The sequence below is a fragment of the Primulina huaijiensis genome, unplaced genomic scaffold (genome assembly GCF_012295235.1).
Source record: "Primulina huaijiensis isolate GDHJ02 unplaced genomic scaffold, ASM1229523v2 scaffold25387_ERROPOS81747+, whole genome shotgun sequence".
Classification (NCBI taxonomy): domain Eukaryota; kingdom Viridiplantae; phylum Streptophyta; class Magnoliopsida; order Lamiales; family Gesneriaceae; genus Primulina; species Primulina huaijiensis.
Genome location: NW_027356185.1, coordinates 1 through 13,839, shown reverse-complemented (window position 1 = coordinate 13,839; position 13,839 = coordinate 1). Strand labels below are relative to the sequence as shown.

At 36.9% G+C, this 13,839-nt stretch overlaps 3 protein-coding genes across 3 annotated transcripts; 2 read left to right on the top strand and 1 right to left on the bottom strand.

Moving 5' to 3' along the window:
* The first annotated feature begins 874 nt into the window (after positions 1-874).
* LOC140967461 (uncharacterized) lies at positions 875-3,744 on the top strand. Its single transcript, XM_073427993.1, has 3 exons — positions 875-1,038; positions 1,130-2,490; positions 3,283-3,744. The coding sequence occupies exons 2-3, from the start codon at positions 1,159-1,161 to the stop codon at positions 3,454-3,456; spliced, it is 1,506 nt and encodes a 501-aa protein (XP_073284094.1). The 5' UTR covers positions 875-1,038; positions 1,130-1,158; the 3' UTR covers positions 3,457-3,744.
* Positions 3,745-6,227: 2,483 nt separating this feature from the next.
* LOC140967460 (uncharacterized) lies at positions 6,228-8,826 on the top strand. The gene is made up of 8 exons (XM_073427991.1): positions 6,228-6,586; positions 6,948-7,078; positions 7,580-7,657; positions 7,750-7,794; positions 7,905-7,949; positions 8,041-8,092; positions 8,193-8,289; positions 8,552-8,826. The coding sequence occupies exons 1-8, from the start codon at positions 6,253-6,255 to the stop codon at positions 8,715-8,717; spliced, it is 948 nt and encodes a 315-aa protein (XP_073284092.1). The 5' UTR covers positions 6,228-6,252; the 3' UTR covers positions 8,718-8,826.
* Positions 8,827-9,452: 626 nt separating this feature from the next.
* Positions 9,453-13,833, bottom strand: LOC140967459 (pumilio homolog 24). Its single transcript, XM_073427990.1, has 12 exons — positions 13,689-13,833; positions 13,225-13,339; positions 12,626-12,776; positions 12,409-12,522; positions 12,229-12,300; positions 11,922-11,972; positions 11,791-11,841; positions 11,025-11,132; positions 10,764-10,898; positions 10,489-10,563; positions 10,045-10,292; positions 9,453-9,806 (listed from the first exon to the last, which is right to left on the bottom strand). Exons 1-12 carry the CDS (start codon positions 13,702-13,704, stop codon positions 9,671-9,673), a joined length of 1,272 nt encoding a protein of 423 aa, XP_073284091.1. The 5' UTR covers positions 13,705-13,833; the 3' UTR covers positions 9,453-9,670.
* Between the last annotated feature and the right edge of the window lie 6 nt (positions 13,834-13,839).

The window sequence follows — 13,839 nt, the reverse complement described above, 5'->3', positions numbered from 1 at the left end:
AGTTGCGATGGTTTGAAATCCATTTATCAAATCCTTCCCCAAATCAGAATTATCAATGTCAACGCAATCTAAATGATTTGATTTCAATTTATTTTTCCGTGAAATTAGGTACGACAATTTTGTCCGGAGGTTTGAGGTCTCGCGGGAAAAACTCGAAATTAAGTGAGTTTGGAGACCCGATGGCGATTTTATCCTCGTGTGGATTAAATGGGAATGCCCCCATTTGAAATAAAGGGAAAGGGGGATTGGGACCATGGCCATTGGTGAGAATTTTTATTTGGTTTCCAAACTGTACTGAGCCCAACAAGAGACTCCCTTGGTTGGTGAACATTTAATCAATCTGGTCTGGGGTGGAGAAGCCCAATACTGAAGAAGCCCACAATATGCAATCTTCTCAACTTGGCTATGGCCCAGAGTCTGATCCAGCCATATCCAAGCAATTAGGTACATTATTCGGCTCAAAAGTAAGTTCCAGTTGAGGCCCAATTATGTAAATCTCGAGATATTTCAATTCCGAGTTCAGCTTCATTGTCACAAACAATAAAGGCAACAAACATAGAATATCAAGCTTCAATTAAGCTTGATTAAGTATATTTTAGCTCAAATTCGAATTCGATTCCAAGTTTGAAAATTTTAATATTTTTTACTCGAATCATGGCTCGAGTTCAGGTTCGAAATATTCGAACATATTCGTGAATTATTATATATAAGCTCGAAATATTTTTATTTAATATGTAATTACATTATATTATAAAATATGAAAGCTATGCGGTTTGCGAAATATCGAAAAAAATAATTTGAACTCAGAGGTCTCGAAAATGCTAAAAATAAAGCTAGAAAATTCATAGCTCATTCTCTTACAATATTTTTTAAATTAAAAAAAAAAATCCAGTGGGCATAACATTACATTAAAGGCCCGTGACCTTCTTCTGTCTGGAGCTTTACCCATAATCCCGTTGACGGAAAACAAGGATCCAGCTAACGGCACTTACCTTCGGCGCAGGTTAGCACCGCCACCTTCATTCTCGATTCATCAAGGTACGTTTTCCGATTTTCTTAGATCTCATTTTCGTTCAATCCGATCTCAGTTTTGACTCCGCGAAGCTATAAACCTTGCGTTGGGCTGTAGAGCTTCGAATTAGGAAAGATTATACAATCATGAATTCGAATCACGGAAAATCGAATAACAAGGCGGGTTCGATCAATTCTTTTGATTTCGATCTGGGGCTGTGCTCGGGGCTATCGAAGCCTATGAAAGATCAGAAAAGCCAGACTTCCTCGTATGCATCAACTACGTACTCACGAAAGCCTAACGCTACGTCGTCCTGGAACCAACAGCCCAACAAGTCCTCGTGGACGCATCAGCCCGCTGTTCCGGTTCAATCTGGTGGCGTTGGATCTTTATCCGGCCCGACGTCTATGGTGGGAGATATTTTCGGGAAAAGCTGGAATTCCGCTGCCCCTGCATCGGGTGTGGGAATTGTTCAAAATAAGAACCCAAATCTGTTTGGTGATTTGCTGAACTCGGCGATGGGCCAGAATAAGGGCAGCAATAATGTTCCGCTGAAAAATGCAGCTCGCCCGGGGAGTCAGAGCACGTTCTCAATGGGAGGGGTGGCTGATTCCTTGTCGAAAAGTGGTATTTCCACTCAAACTACCGGATCCTGGGATTCTAACGCAAATAATAGTAGTGGAAATGTGAATTTTGGTAGCAACTATAATACCAGTTCGAATCCTGGTGGTGGGAATGTGAATTTGGGTGGAAATAATAGTAGAAATCCAAATCTTGGTGGTTCATCAATGAAAAGCATGGGAGGAGGTAACAACGGAGGTGGTGGGATAGGTTCAAATAAGGACCCTTTTGGGTCTTTCTTTGATTTTGGGGCTAAGAAACCTGATGTTACCAATTCAGCAAGAAAAGAAAGTGATAAGAGTGGTTTAAAGAACAATTTGTTTGGGGGATTTCAAAACCCAACTTCCCAAACAAGTGGTTCTCAATTCTCATCAGATCCTTTCAGCGCGAGTAAGACCGATCCGATTGGTGATTTTGGGTTTGTGGATATTCAGACTCAAAGTCAAAGCCAACCCACTAGGCAACCCTCAGGGGCAAGTGATTTTGACGCATTATTCTCTTCAACTTCCAATGGTGGCTCGGGGGGATATGAAGGATTTACTAGCCAGAAACTATCTGGGGATGATGATTTGGGGATAAATGCGGAGTTTGAAGGAGGGGCTGATGGAGGTGGAACGACTGAGCTCGAAGGCCTTCCTCCCCCACCTGCTGGTGTTAATGCTCCTTCCGCTAAAAATAAGGGTATGGATAATTATAAACAGGGGCAGTATGCTGATGCTATTAAATGGTTGTCTTGGGCTGTCTTTCTTTTTGAGAAGGCTGGTGATAATGATGGGACAATGGAGGTCTTGACCTGCAGGGCATCATGTTACAAGGAAGTTGGGGAGTACAAAAAGGCCGTGGCTGACTGTACAAAGGTAAACTTGTTCTATTTCTTTTATTTTCTTAAATGAAACACAATCTTCATATTCTGGCTATATCTTGTTTTAGATATTGATGTTAGGTCTATTATACTTTGCTCTAGACAAAAACAAAAGAAAAAAATAACGAGGCATGATGATTGGAATGTACTTAAGTAGATAAGTATATGGTATATGTTATGATCGTACCTTTCTTCTTTGGCTCTTTTCCCACCTGATTGTTCTTCTGAAAGGCATCACTGACCAGTGAGTGCTTTCTTGTACTCTCACCTTGCATCTGCATATTTTCCAACTTTGTCTACCATTAAAACACTTCCACCATTTAAGAATCCTTCTGCAATTTCTTACAAGAATCTTTTTGGCCCCTTTACCAAAGTACTATATTTCCACTTCTCCTTTTTCCCTCTTTTGTTTTTGTTGTTTCTCAATTTTGCAATTTAATTTCCTGATTAGCCCTTTAATATGAATGTTAAAAGGGTTTTCAAGATGCCCATTTAAAAATATTGATGGAGTGTGATATTAGGATTTGGGTCTGGCGGACTGTACGCTTTTAAAATATTAACTCTTCCATTTTGCAACAAGTGTCATTAAAAATTTGTTTTGTATATGATAGAACAAGAGCGTCATAGCAATATCATACCGGTTAATGTATTATTTTCCAACCATCTCTAAAATACTTGTGGGAATTGTGTTTTTTAGCAGTGGAAAGCATCAATGACCTGGTGCAATGTCTTATAATATTCACATTTCAGTAGACACGGGACTTGAAAGTTGCGTCATCATGTGCAGGTTCTGGAACATGATGACACAAATGTATCTGTCCTTGTGCAACGTTCTCTTCTTTATGAGAGCATGGAGAAATACAAACTCGGAGCTGAAGACCTTAGAACTGTAATGAAGCTTGATCCTGGTAATAAAGTTGCAAGAAGTACCATTCATCGCTTGACTAAGATGGCAGGATAGAAACATTCTGGATTCTCATACTCTTTTTCACTGCTGTACTTCGTACTCAACCACCTCAAAATTCAGTGTATTTTTGGAATGATATGATTCGTCACTTCTCCCACAGGTGGTATTGTCTTCTTTTTAGCTATAAATATAATCTAGCCTGATGCACTATGTCGCGAGTTTTGATTTCATTTTTGTTTGTCACAATGTGTCCTGCACAACGTTGTATTCTTTCAACAAGTTTGTAATGTCAAACTTTATTACACTTTGTGTTAATTTTATCTACTTAATATTGATGTCGAATTTCTTGTTGATTTAGCTTTTCACTGATGTGCTTCCACTGAAATTCTTCTGGTGACTTAACAGCTGTTCTGTTTTTGCTTCCCTTTGAAAAATATGCATGATCCAAGTCTCTTGGAGTTGCTCCAACCTTGTTCACATTAAAAAGGTTTTGTCGAAAGCGTAGAAATGAAGTTTAGTATCCGGCCTATGATTACCATCACTGGCCTATGATCCGATCCAAAATATGCTAAGTTCTCAACCTCCGCTGCAGAGTACTCCATGTGCCAATTCAAATTACAAACAAATTGGTCTAGTCCCGTAGAGTACGAAAGGATATTCACCACTAAAGGATCTCGCCACAATAGTATTAGACCTCCCTTCCGTCTCTGACAGTCTACTGCAAAGATGCCATCGTAATTCAATCTATTCGACCACGATCGACTTTGAGAGACTGAGCTTAGTTTCACATAAAAAGATTAAAGATGGGCTGCTTGCGTCTGGAAGATATCTAAGATCTCGGACTGCCTGTTGTTTCCCAAGCCCACATGCATTCCAAACCAAGCATATCATTGTAATCGGCGGTGAAATAGGGACTTCCTCTACCTCGTTCCCCTCATTATGTTTGACCCTTTTCACTTGCACCCTCGTACTTTCTTGAAAATCCGCATACCTTTTCCCCATATTCGAAATGTTTATACTCTTCGCAAATGTCACCAGAGAGTTTTGAATTATCCCTCACCAAGTACTTCCTTTTTTTCTTGGTTGTTTTTGGATTTACAGTAGTTTCCACGCGTGGTCATCTCCTAAAGTTTACGCCCTTTTTTCGGAAAGCCTGTCCCTACTATGGTGTAAATATTTCATCAAGTTTTACCACGAAGAAAATCTTGACCGANTATGTAATCTGGTCATATTAAAGTGATAATATCACAATGTGACAAAAGGGCAATATGACTACGTCTCATAGGGAGACGAGGCATATAATAAACATTAAAAAGGCATTTACTTCTCACACAGAAGGTGTCTAGTCTACTCTAGAAACTATACCATCAAAAATGAGCTGTCCATGTTCAGTAAACATTGCATGAAGAAGACAGATAAGATATCTTCCGTTTCGCTGATATGCTTGCGTTTATTTAAACAAAAAATATATACACATTTTTTTAACTTCCGATTCTTTCAACAAGTTTATTTTGGGCAGCATAATTTTGACCACATATGTTTCGATTGGTTGTAAGCATTATTGCCTTATTTGTCATAAGAATAACATGGACAAATTGGACTCCATTTAGGTGCCGTGATGAAGTGACCCACCACCAACTTGAACAAAGGCATTTGAGCCTAATTAGGACATAATTGCTGTCACATGGGCTTTAATACATGTACGTGTTTTTTATTTTCCATACCTACTTTCCTCCCATCTCACATCCATTTGTTTTTCAACTTTCAATCCTACAGAATTTACCAAATCGTTATTCATTTTTTTCTTATTGGGATGGAATCATATCCCAATAGGATATTGTTTGTTTTTTTTTTCCAATTTACACGGACAATGAGCGGCTCTTGGCAGGCTTCTAGATGGAGGGAACATGAATGAACCGATCTTACATCGGAAGGAGAGAGATTCCGAGACTATTCAATGTAATGGACTGTACAGTTGAAGATGGCTTAAAAGATTTGATATGTACTACTCATACCACGAAGATGTATCTTCTTTTCGGTAGCTCATCACATAAGAACTCCAAAGTTAAACGTGCTTGACTTGGGGCAATTTTGGGATGGGTGACCTCTTGGGAAGTTCCCTAGGGTGCGTGTGAGTGAGGAAATAAGCATGCTGGAAAGACTCGTCTTGATACAGTGAGGACAGTCGTCGAATCTGGGGCGTTACAGTGATTAAAAATATTTATATTTAATTTAAAGAGTAGGTCTCTTGTGAGACGATTTCACGAATCGTTATCTGTGAGACGGGTCAACCCTACCGATATTCACAATAAAAAGTAATACTCTTAGCATAAAAATTAATATTTTTTTATGGATGACCCAAATAAGATATATGTCTTACAAAATACGACCCGTGAGACCGTCTCACACAAGTTTTTGCCTAATTTAAAATAGAAGCTGAATCCAAATTTAAAGGTTAATTACATATATATCTTATCATATTAACAGAAAAAACTCAATTATTTTAAATATTATATAAATCTCCCTTCAATTAGGTGGCAAAATAACAAACAAATTCTATAATCTAACATAATAAATACATCCCTCTCATATTTGTATTTTCTTACATTTAATTCCCTAAAAATATAGAATAAATTTTAACCTAATAGTCTAAAATGTAATATAAATTCAAGTGATTATTGTGTTTTTAATTTTAGAATTTATTGGATTTATCGTTTTTTGAACAAAAAATATAATATTTTTTAACAGTTGGATTTTTTTAACTTATGATAAATCTTAGGGGTGTAAAAGCAATTATCACAATGGAACTTTTGTGAACGGGGGAGAAGTCAAAAAAGTGAGTCAACCGCAATGCTGCCTCTCCGTTACCAATCAATTCCTTCTTCCCCAATTCCAGCACGTGATTCTTATTTTCATTCTCCTCACGTGCCAGTCACGTGCTCTCCGCCTCTATCATCCCCCCTCCCCTCGCGCTTTCATTCCCCACAGCTCCAGCAAGCCTTCAGTTACCCGTCCGTGCTCCGCCGTAGCTCAGACATGTCCGCCGGAGATTCTTCTCCGCAGTCTCAGGAGGTATCTCCGCCCGATACGTTGCCTTTCGAGCTCAAGGAGGAGTCCGATTTTGATCTGATCGTGTCGTCTGATGGACTCGTTTCCATCTGTGGCTTCGGTTCGCTTCTATCCGGTGCGTGCGGTTACCTTCCGGATCAAAAATACGGAAAAGTTTTTTTTTAAAAAAAAAAAAGCGTTTGTTTGGTGTAGGGATCAATAGATTCCGCTGCCTCATTTTGGAGCTCTGCTGTTTGAATTGTTATTCATTATCCAATTTTTTTTTCTGCTAATGATTGTATATTTAATGTATCTTATTTTGCACTGCTCAAAGTAATATTGAAGAGCTTACGCAATTTGATCGCGCTTATTTTTGTTGATTTTTTCTTCTTTTTTTTGGGCTAAATTATTGTTTATTCCTATTTACAATCGGTGATAACCTTGTTCCATAGAAATATTTTTGCGACGCCAATGTAATATTTGAAATGATAATGCAGAGAGGAGTGCGAGGAGTACCTTTCCGAATTTGATAAACTTTAGAATGGCGAAATTGAATGGATTTAGGAGAGTGTTTGCTCATGTTGCTCCTATTTTCTTTGAGCGCGGGATAGCTTTGCCCGAAACCAAGGTATATCTTCTGTTTTTTTTTTGTGCTACTAGTCTTATGCTACAACCAAAAACATAACTGAAAGAGTGAGAAATCACATCTTCATTTTCGGGTTATCAATAGGTTGAGTTATCCTTCTATGGTTGCTGATATTTTATCATGCAAGGCTTGAATTATGTCTTTAGCTTAGCTATTTAGTCGAGATCGCAATATTTTGCTGACTAATGTTTGAAACTTGTGATTGGATAGAATTAAATTGGTTTAAATTTTCTTGGAGATGTTAAATTAACTAGATTCGGTTAATTGGTAGGAAAAAGATCGAAGAAGAAAACTTTGTGATGATTTTGTAGAACAAATGTACTTGGCACTTGAATTTGCGGGATTATAAGTGGGAGTACCTAAATATAAAAAGAGTTTCAAATATTTATACTCTTTAGGTGATTGGTTATACTAGGCAGCTCCTCTACCTTTGGAGTCTTACTGTTTTTAAAGTGGATGATGCTAATATTTTTTATTTATCAGGAGATATCAAGCTTAAGTGTGGAGCCATGTGAAGCCGAATCGCTTGTGATTACCATTTTTGAGATCCAGAGAACGGAGGTAAGAACATTGAACAGCCATATTCTCTGTTCAACATCTGATACAGAGCTTGAGCAGCTGAATTTGACATGTTATTTGCTTTCCTTGCTCAGGTACCCTCTTTTATGGAGAGGGAGCATGAATTCCGCTTCTTAGCTGTGAGTTTCATAGTTATTTTTGTCCTTGCAAAGATCTTCATTTATTCTTGGATGGTCAATCGCAAAGATACTAATTGACATAGTATTTAATTGAAAATTTATATCCTTAGGTGACACCAGAAACATTTAATGGGCTGTTTTACACAAGTCAAGCGGTGAGCAAAATTAAATTGCTTTTCTTCTGATATGAATGACTTATTAGTGTGTTTGCACGATAAAGAATCATATATGGCATTATTAATGCAGGTGTTGTGTGCACGCTATAGTGACGAAGAATATTTCATAAACAGATGTAAAGGTGATTTTCTTTCTTTTGGAAAACAATCCTTTTCATCTGGGTATTTTTATGCTGTTCATCTGCACTTTTATCTCATGACACTAAAAGACATTTGGTGCAGGAAGTGAAGAAATCTTCTTTCAACGGTATGGACGATATGGCATTCACAAGATTTGGTTGGATGATATTTTACCCTGTCGTGTTTATCTCCGGCACTGGTGAGTGCTGTCTTTATCAAACTTCTATACGATGGAGATTTTCCTCGAGAATACGTTATCATATTTTCATTTCATGAAACAAAGACCTTTCTTAATGCTGTTTGTTGAAATGCTTGGTTTGCGCATTTCCTATCTACTTGGATATTTCCCTGTTCCTCGATCAATTTCTGGTGAAAGCTCCATTCTGTGCATTCATTTACAATAATGTTATAGCCATAACCCGTGCTGGTGATGTGCTAAAAGATGTGAAATCATTCTGCAGTGTATTGGCAGCAAAGAACCTCGGTGATATGGCTTATGATAACTTTCTGGATCATACGTATCTAGGGGATCATAAAACAACCATCCGTGAGTACCTCTCGACTACAGGTTCAAGCATAATGGAAGAGGAGCCTCCTGAACAGCTGAAACACCGATATGGTGGTTGAATTAACCTACTCTAGATTCTTGATGTGTCAATGAAGCTGAGATCAGCACTTCATAGAGACCTTGGATATGTAGATTCTCTATCTCCACAATAATGAAGCTGAAAATCTCTCTATAGTTTTATTTTTGATCGGCTTGAATGGGAATTGGAACGTGAATTGGGATCTCAATTTTCAGCTCCTGTCATATCTGAGTTATTTTCTTGTCTGCTTTGCTCTGTTATTCCTTTTTTTTTTTGGTTTTTTTACGATGGTTAATGAAAATATGATGGGATCTCAAAGATTTCTTTTCGTTTTTTGCGTTCTTTTTTGGTAAATGTTACTGTGAACTTTGCAAGTCATTTGTCAAGCCTCTTTAATCCAAAATGCAACCAAGTCAAGATATATCATACATGTATCATTGGTGAATGGTAACTACAAAGATTTGATTTTGAGACATATATTTTACGGATTAGTGACGTTTATAAATACATGAATTCTCGATCGGTATTAAGTTGGTTCAGAAAAAACCCTTGCATCATTCGAGTTCGAGACTCTCAAGTGACCCCCATTTCACACTGCAACATACACCACAAGTAAAACTACATGTATATTTCTGAAATTGCCAAAAATGCAATTTTTATTCACCATTTCATGTTTAATACAAATCCTGAATCCACGGACTAGTCTGTCATTCTCTATGTCACGGAAATCAACATAATTTCTGAAAACCGAAACAGGCAAAATGACGAGGATGAATTGAGCATATAAATTGGCATTTCATTATATATAATTGCAACAAAAATATATGAACTGCCAAGCGTCGAACAAAACTAAAGGTTAAGCAACAAAACTTCCATCTAACCAAGGAAGAACCAGAGAACTCATTATCAGAAGAGAATTCTCCTGGGTCTTAGAAATTCCTCAATATAATCTGCTAATTTGTGTATTCATGATCTCTAAAGGGATTCATTTTCCTAGTTTTTTTCATCGACTGATTCAGTTAATGGTATGCTCAGAACACCATTCTCTATGAAGGGCTGCAGCTCTTCTGTTACAATCTCCTTCACAGTAGTCTCTGAAGTTTCCAAGTATGCTTTGATTACCTTTGAACTGAGGCAAAATGATGATGATCTTAAGAAACTATGTTACTACTACACGTATGAAATTACAGTTTGAGTAGGGAAAATAGTTTATGATGGGGAGGGACAAAATTGCCAAGATGATAAACTCTAGGAAATGTTGATATGGATAAGAAAGAGTTCTTCTGAGATAGGATCTACTAATATTATCGAAAATATTGTTAGAATATTTTCTGAGGAGGTTTTATTTCAGTTTATGAAAACCTAACCTGTGACCTTCTGCCCATATTCCACATTTCCCTTTAAGAGCTTTTTCCCATAAAACAGTGGCGAAAGCAGGGCAGTTAAGAACTAGTTTTCTGATGGTCCTGCTTGAATGAAAGTTTTCTAGAAGATGCTCTTCTTCTGGCTCATCCTGCTTAGGCTGGGCGGCTACAGATGCTATAGATTCGTGCAACAAGCCCAACTTTTCACTCAAATTGAGATAAAGAATTCCATTGGCGCCTCCAGTAGAAACCTAATAAAACCGAATGGCCCATTACCCAAAATAATCAATATCAATAACATGTTTAAGGCTGTATGGAGAGTGGGATAACGAAATAAAGTAAATCCAAGACCAATATCAATTGGAAATAAATATCATATAAAAAACAGAGACTTGCTGATGTTCACTGATATAGAAACCTTAGAATGTAAAGAACTATAATTGATACCTCATAAATGACATCCTTTCCAGATTTGGATCTTAGCAATTCCCCTGCCATTTCGTGGCACACATCAACGAGTTTCTGCAAACATAAGCAATGTGTTTACAACTTTATAAAGGGGGGGGAGGCGACTAATATCATAAAATTCCAGAAAAAACAATCATAAATAGAGCGGCGAAAAGACTGATTAAGAATTAAAAACCATATAAATAACACAAAAACATGGAGGTATAGAAAGGACAATGTAATATTATGATGAGAGCAGAGCATAATGTGCACACCTCAGCAAGTCCACTATCGACTAACAACTCTTGCCTCCGCTTAAATGGATCTTTCTTACCACCCTCATTTAGAGGTATGCTTGCATCTTCGTTGTTCCAATCATCTACGACAGCTTCACTGCCATGCAGTTCATCCTAAATAAAGAATAATTAGAACTTTGTTGAGCTAATTCTTTCAAACTGCAATTCAAAATGTTTTCTAAGCATGTTTCACAATAATGAATACAAAGTACAATGACAATGAACAAAAAAGAGGTTTGCCTTGTTACTAAGTGATGGAATGGATAGACTCAAGGATGTGATATCATCTGGACTGAAATATTGAGTAGAATTGGGATGAAGTAGCTGAAGTAAAAGACGCCTTCCATCCTGTGAAAAATAAACAAATAGAAACAAACGGTTGCATCACTATGCGTGAAAAAAATTTAAGGATCAGCAACCAAGAAAATAATGTATTGTTATTAAATCAAAACAAATAATATAACTTCTGCTGGTATGAACCAATAATGAGGCAAAACTACTGAAAACCAAAATATAATCTATATGAAGTTTATTTCTCGCATCAAAAGCATTAAAAAATTAGTAAAAATTATCAGGAATACATTCATAAGTGTCAAATGCCAAAGATCATGTTCTAACCTAAAGCAAAGGGCAAAATACAACAATACTTTAGCAAACAGTAAAACAACTTTAATTATCCCAGTTAATTTCCTTGATTCACTTTTTCACATTCACGTCAAATATATTTTAAAATAAGACCCGTAAACTACATCCAGCTCTCAATAGCTACTCTAATCATGTCATGCTCGTTGTTCTCAAAATATTTTTTATGCACCTTTTGTCTCACCAATATGTAACATTATCTTTAACATGGCACTTCAAAAACTTTATTTGAAATGCACGCCCAATCTCAAGTCAGCCTCAAATGTCAGGTAGAGCTAAAAAACGAGTGTAAAGTTTTATGCAACTAAACAAAGCAAAAGATGCTGTATTGCTGCTGATGCAAAAAGAAAAGAGAAAACCAAACCTGATGCGAAATAAGCTCCTTCAAATTTCCCTCAAGCTCACGAATGATCATCTATGATAGAAATTGTGATGCATGCACTTAGAATGAGGTTATAACAAGAGTATGAAAGAGCCTGACAAGAAAAACCAAACCTTTGATACAAGTTTTGTGTCGTCAACAATCGAAAATATGGAGACGAGTACCTGAGAAAGTTGTTGGCAAAAGCCTTGAAAGGTCACAAAAAGATATAGAAGTTCAAAAAATGGGTGAGGGGAGGGAATATAGCAATTATTAAATATATTTAAGATGACTAACATAAATTTTCCAAATAGTGAACATAGGCCCTCAGTTACAAAGCCCATCATTGGATGAAAAGTAATGATAAGCTTTGAGTGTGTTAACTGAAATGGATATTAAGGGGAAACTATGAACCTGGTCAATCACCATAGTCATACTTACCATACTCCCAAATTTGTCACGAGCAATCTTGTCAATATGGCCTTTCAAGCCTTTAATTATTTTCTTCCGTTCCTAAACAAACATGCAGTTAATGAGTGTGCCGCACCAAACCATTAAAAATGTGGTACAATAAAATCGAACATTTCTGTAATGGCACTTTTGGCGATGTTGGGATGGTACCTTGGCACTCCCATGCTTAATACAGAGAACACCAAGCCTGGATCCATCCTTTGTGTGAAACATCCTAACAAGATCTAAAGTTGACAGCTGCTGGATAATGTCTGCTGCAGAGGACTTCACAAAGATATGATTTAGGAGTATTGCCAAAAATTCAGTAAAATTTCTAAAATTATTTTACGGCAACTATAGTTGGAATGGGGAAAAATTATGACAGAACCTTATCAGCAACGCTTAGAAATTCCATTAATGTTTTGTGCACAATTGAATGGTCTAATATCCCTTTCTCCAAGATTGGCTGAAGCACAGATGCCATGTGCCGCAAAACGGATGGCTTCTGTAATTGTAGCTTTGATATCACATCTACTAACCTGTGAAAATTTTAGTTATTATGATAAAATAAAGTGAACTCTGAAAGCCAAAGTAATCATGAAATTTGTACGTAAACTTGTCACATTTTGACTCATAATGGTGTCAACATCCAACTATTCGGTGAAAGAAAAGAACTATATTGACCAACTTTCGGAGTCCACAGCCTTAAAAATCACATATTTTATTCACTCTCAGGCTACTAGATACCAAGAAAAATATGCATGCTCTATCACCAGACATACCATAATTCCATTTACTTTTAACTAACAATTGCAAATAACATTGAGCTGCCTGGTTGTTTAGTCATGAAGTTCAACTTTTTAAGTTTGTATACCCATTAAGAAAATTTCAGCTCGATGGAATCACACAAAGTATAAAAAAGAGAGCAAAATCATGTTATTGTAGTTTCAACACCACCCCATGATAGTCAACAAGTTAATGCATTACCTTGTTTCTTTCATTGTGACCAAATTTTTAAATAACTGAAGTTCTGGTGAATATAATTCTGAGAGAAGAGCTTGCTTCTGAGTCGTATTCCCCAGTTCATATGCATGTTCAATAACTACAAAACCAAGTTACTGTATTAGCAAGGCAAGTATCGAGTCATTCAAATAATCCCATTCCCAGCACAATATAGAGAGCACTAGTGCATAATACTGAAATACTAGCATATCCCATGTAAATGGACTAAAATGTCTAAGAAAACAAAATGTAAGAAAATGCTACTATTGATTCATCAAAGACTCTGCTCTTTTTTTATACATCTAAGTTTCTAATTCATTCAAATTCAATTTTCTTAAAAATTCTCAGAGATGATACGCCGTAATATACATGCAAGAAAGCTACAAAATTTAGATGTCCAAATGAGCGAGCCACAATTATGATTTAAGCTCAGAAAACGTTGATCATACCGAGTGAGCCAACCATGTGTCGAAGAAGAGCTGCAACATGACCATGGAGGGCAGAGATAATTTCTGCCAGTTGTTCTTTTGTAGCTGTAGCAAGTTAAAAAAATGTAAGTTTGTTCCAAAAGTAAAAAATGCCAAGCTTATTAATCCACGC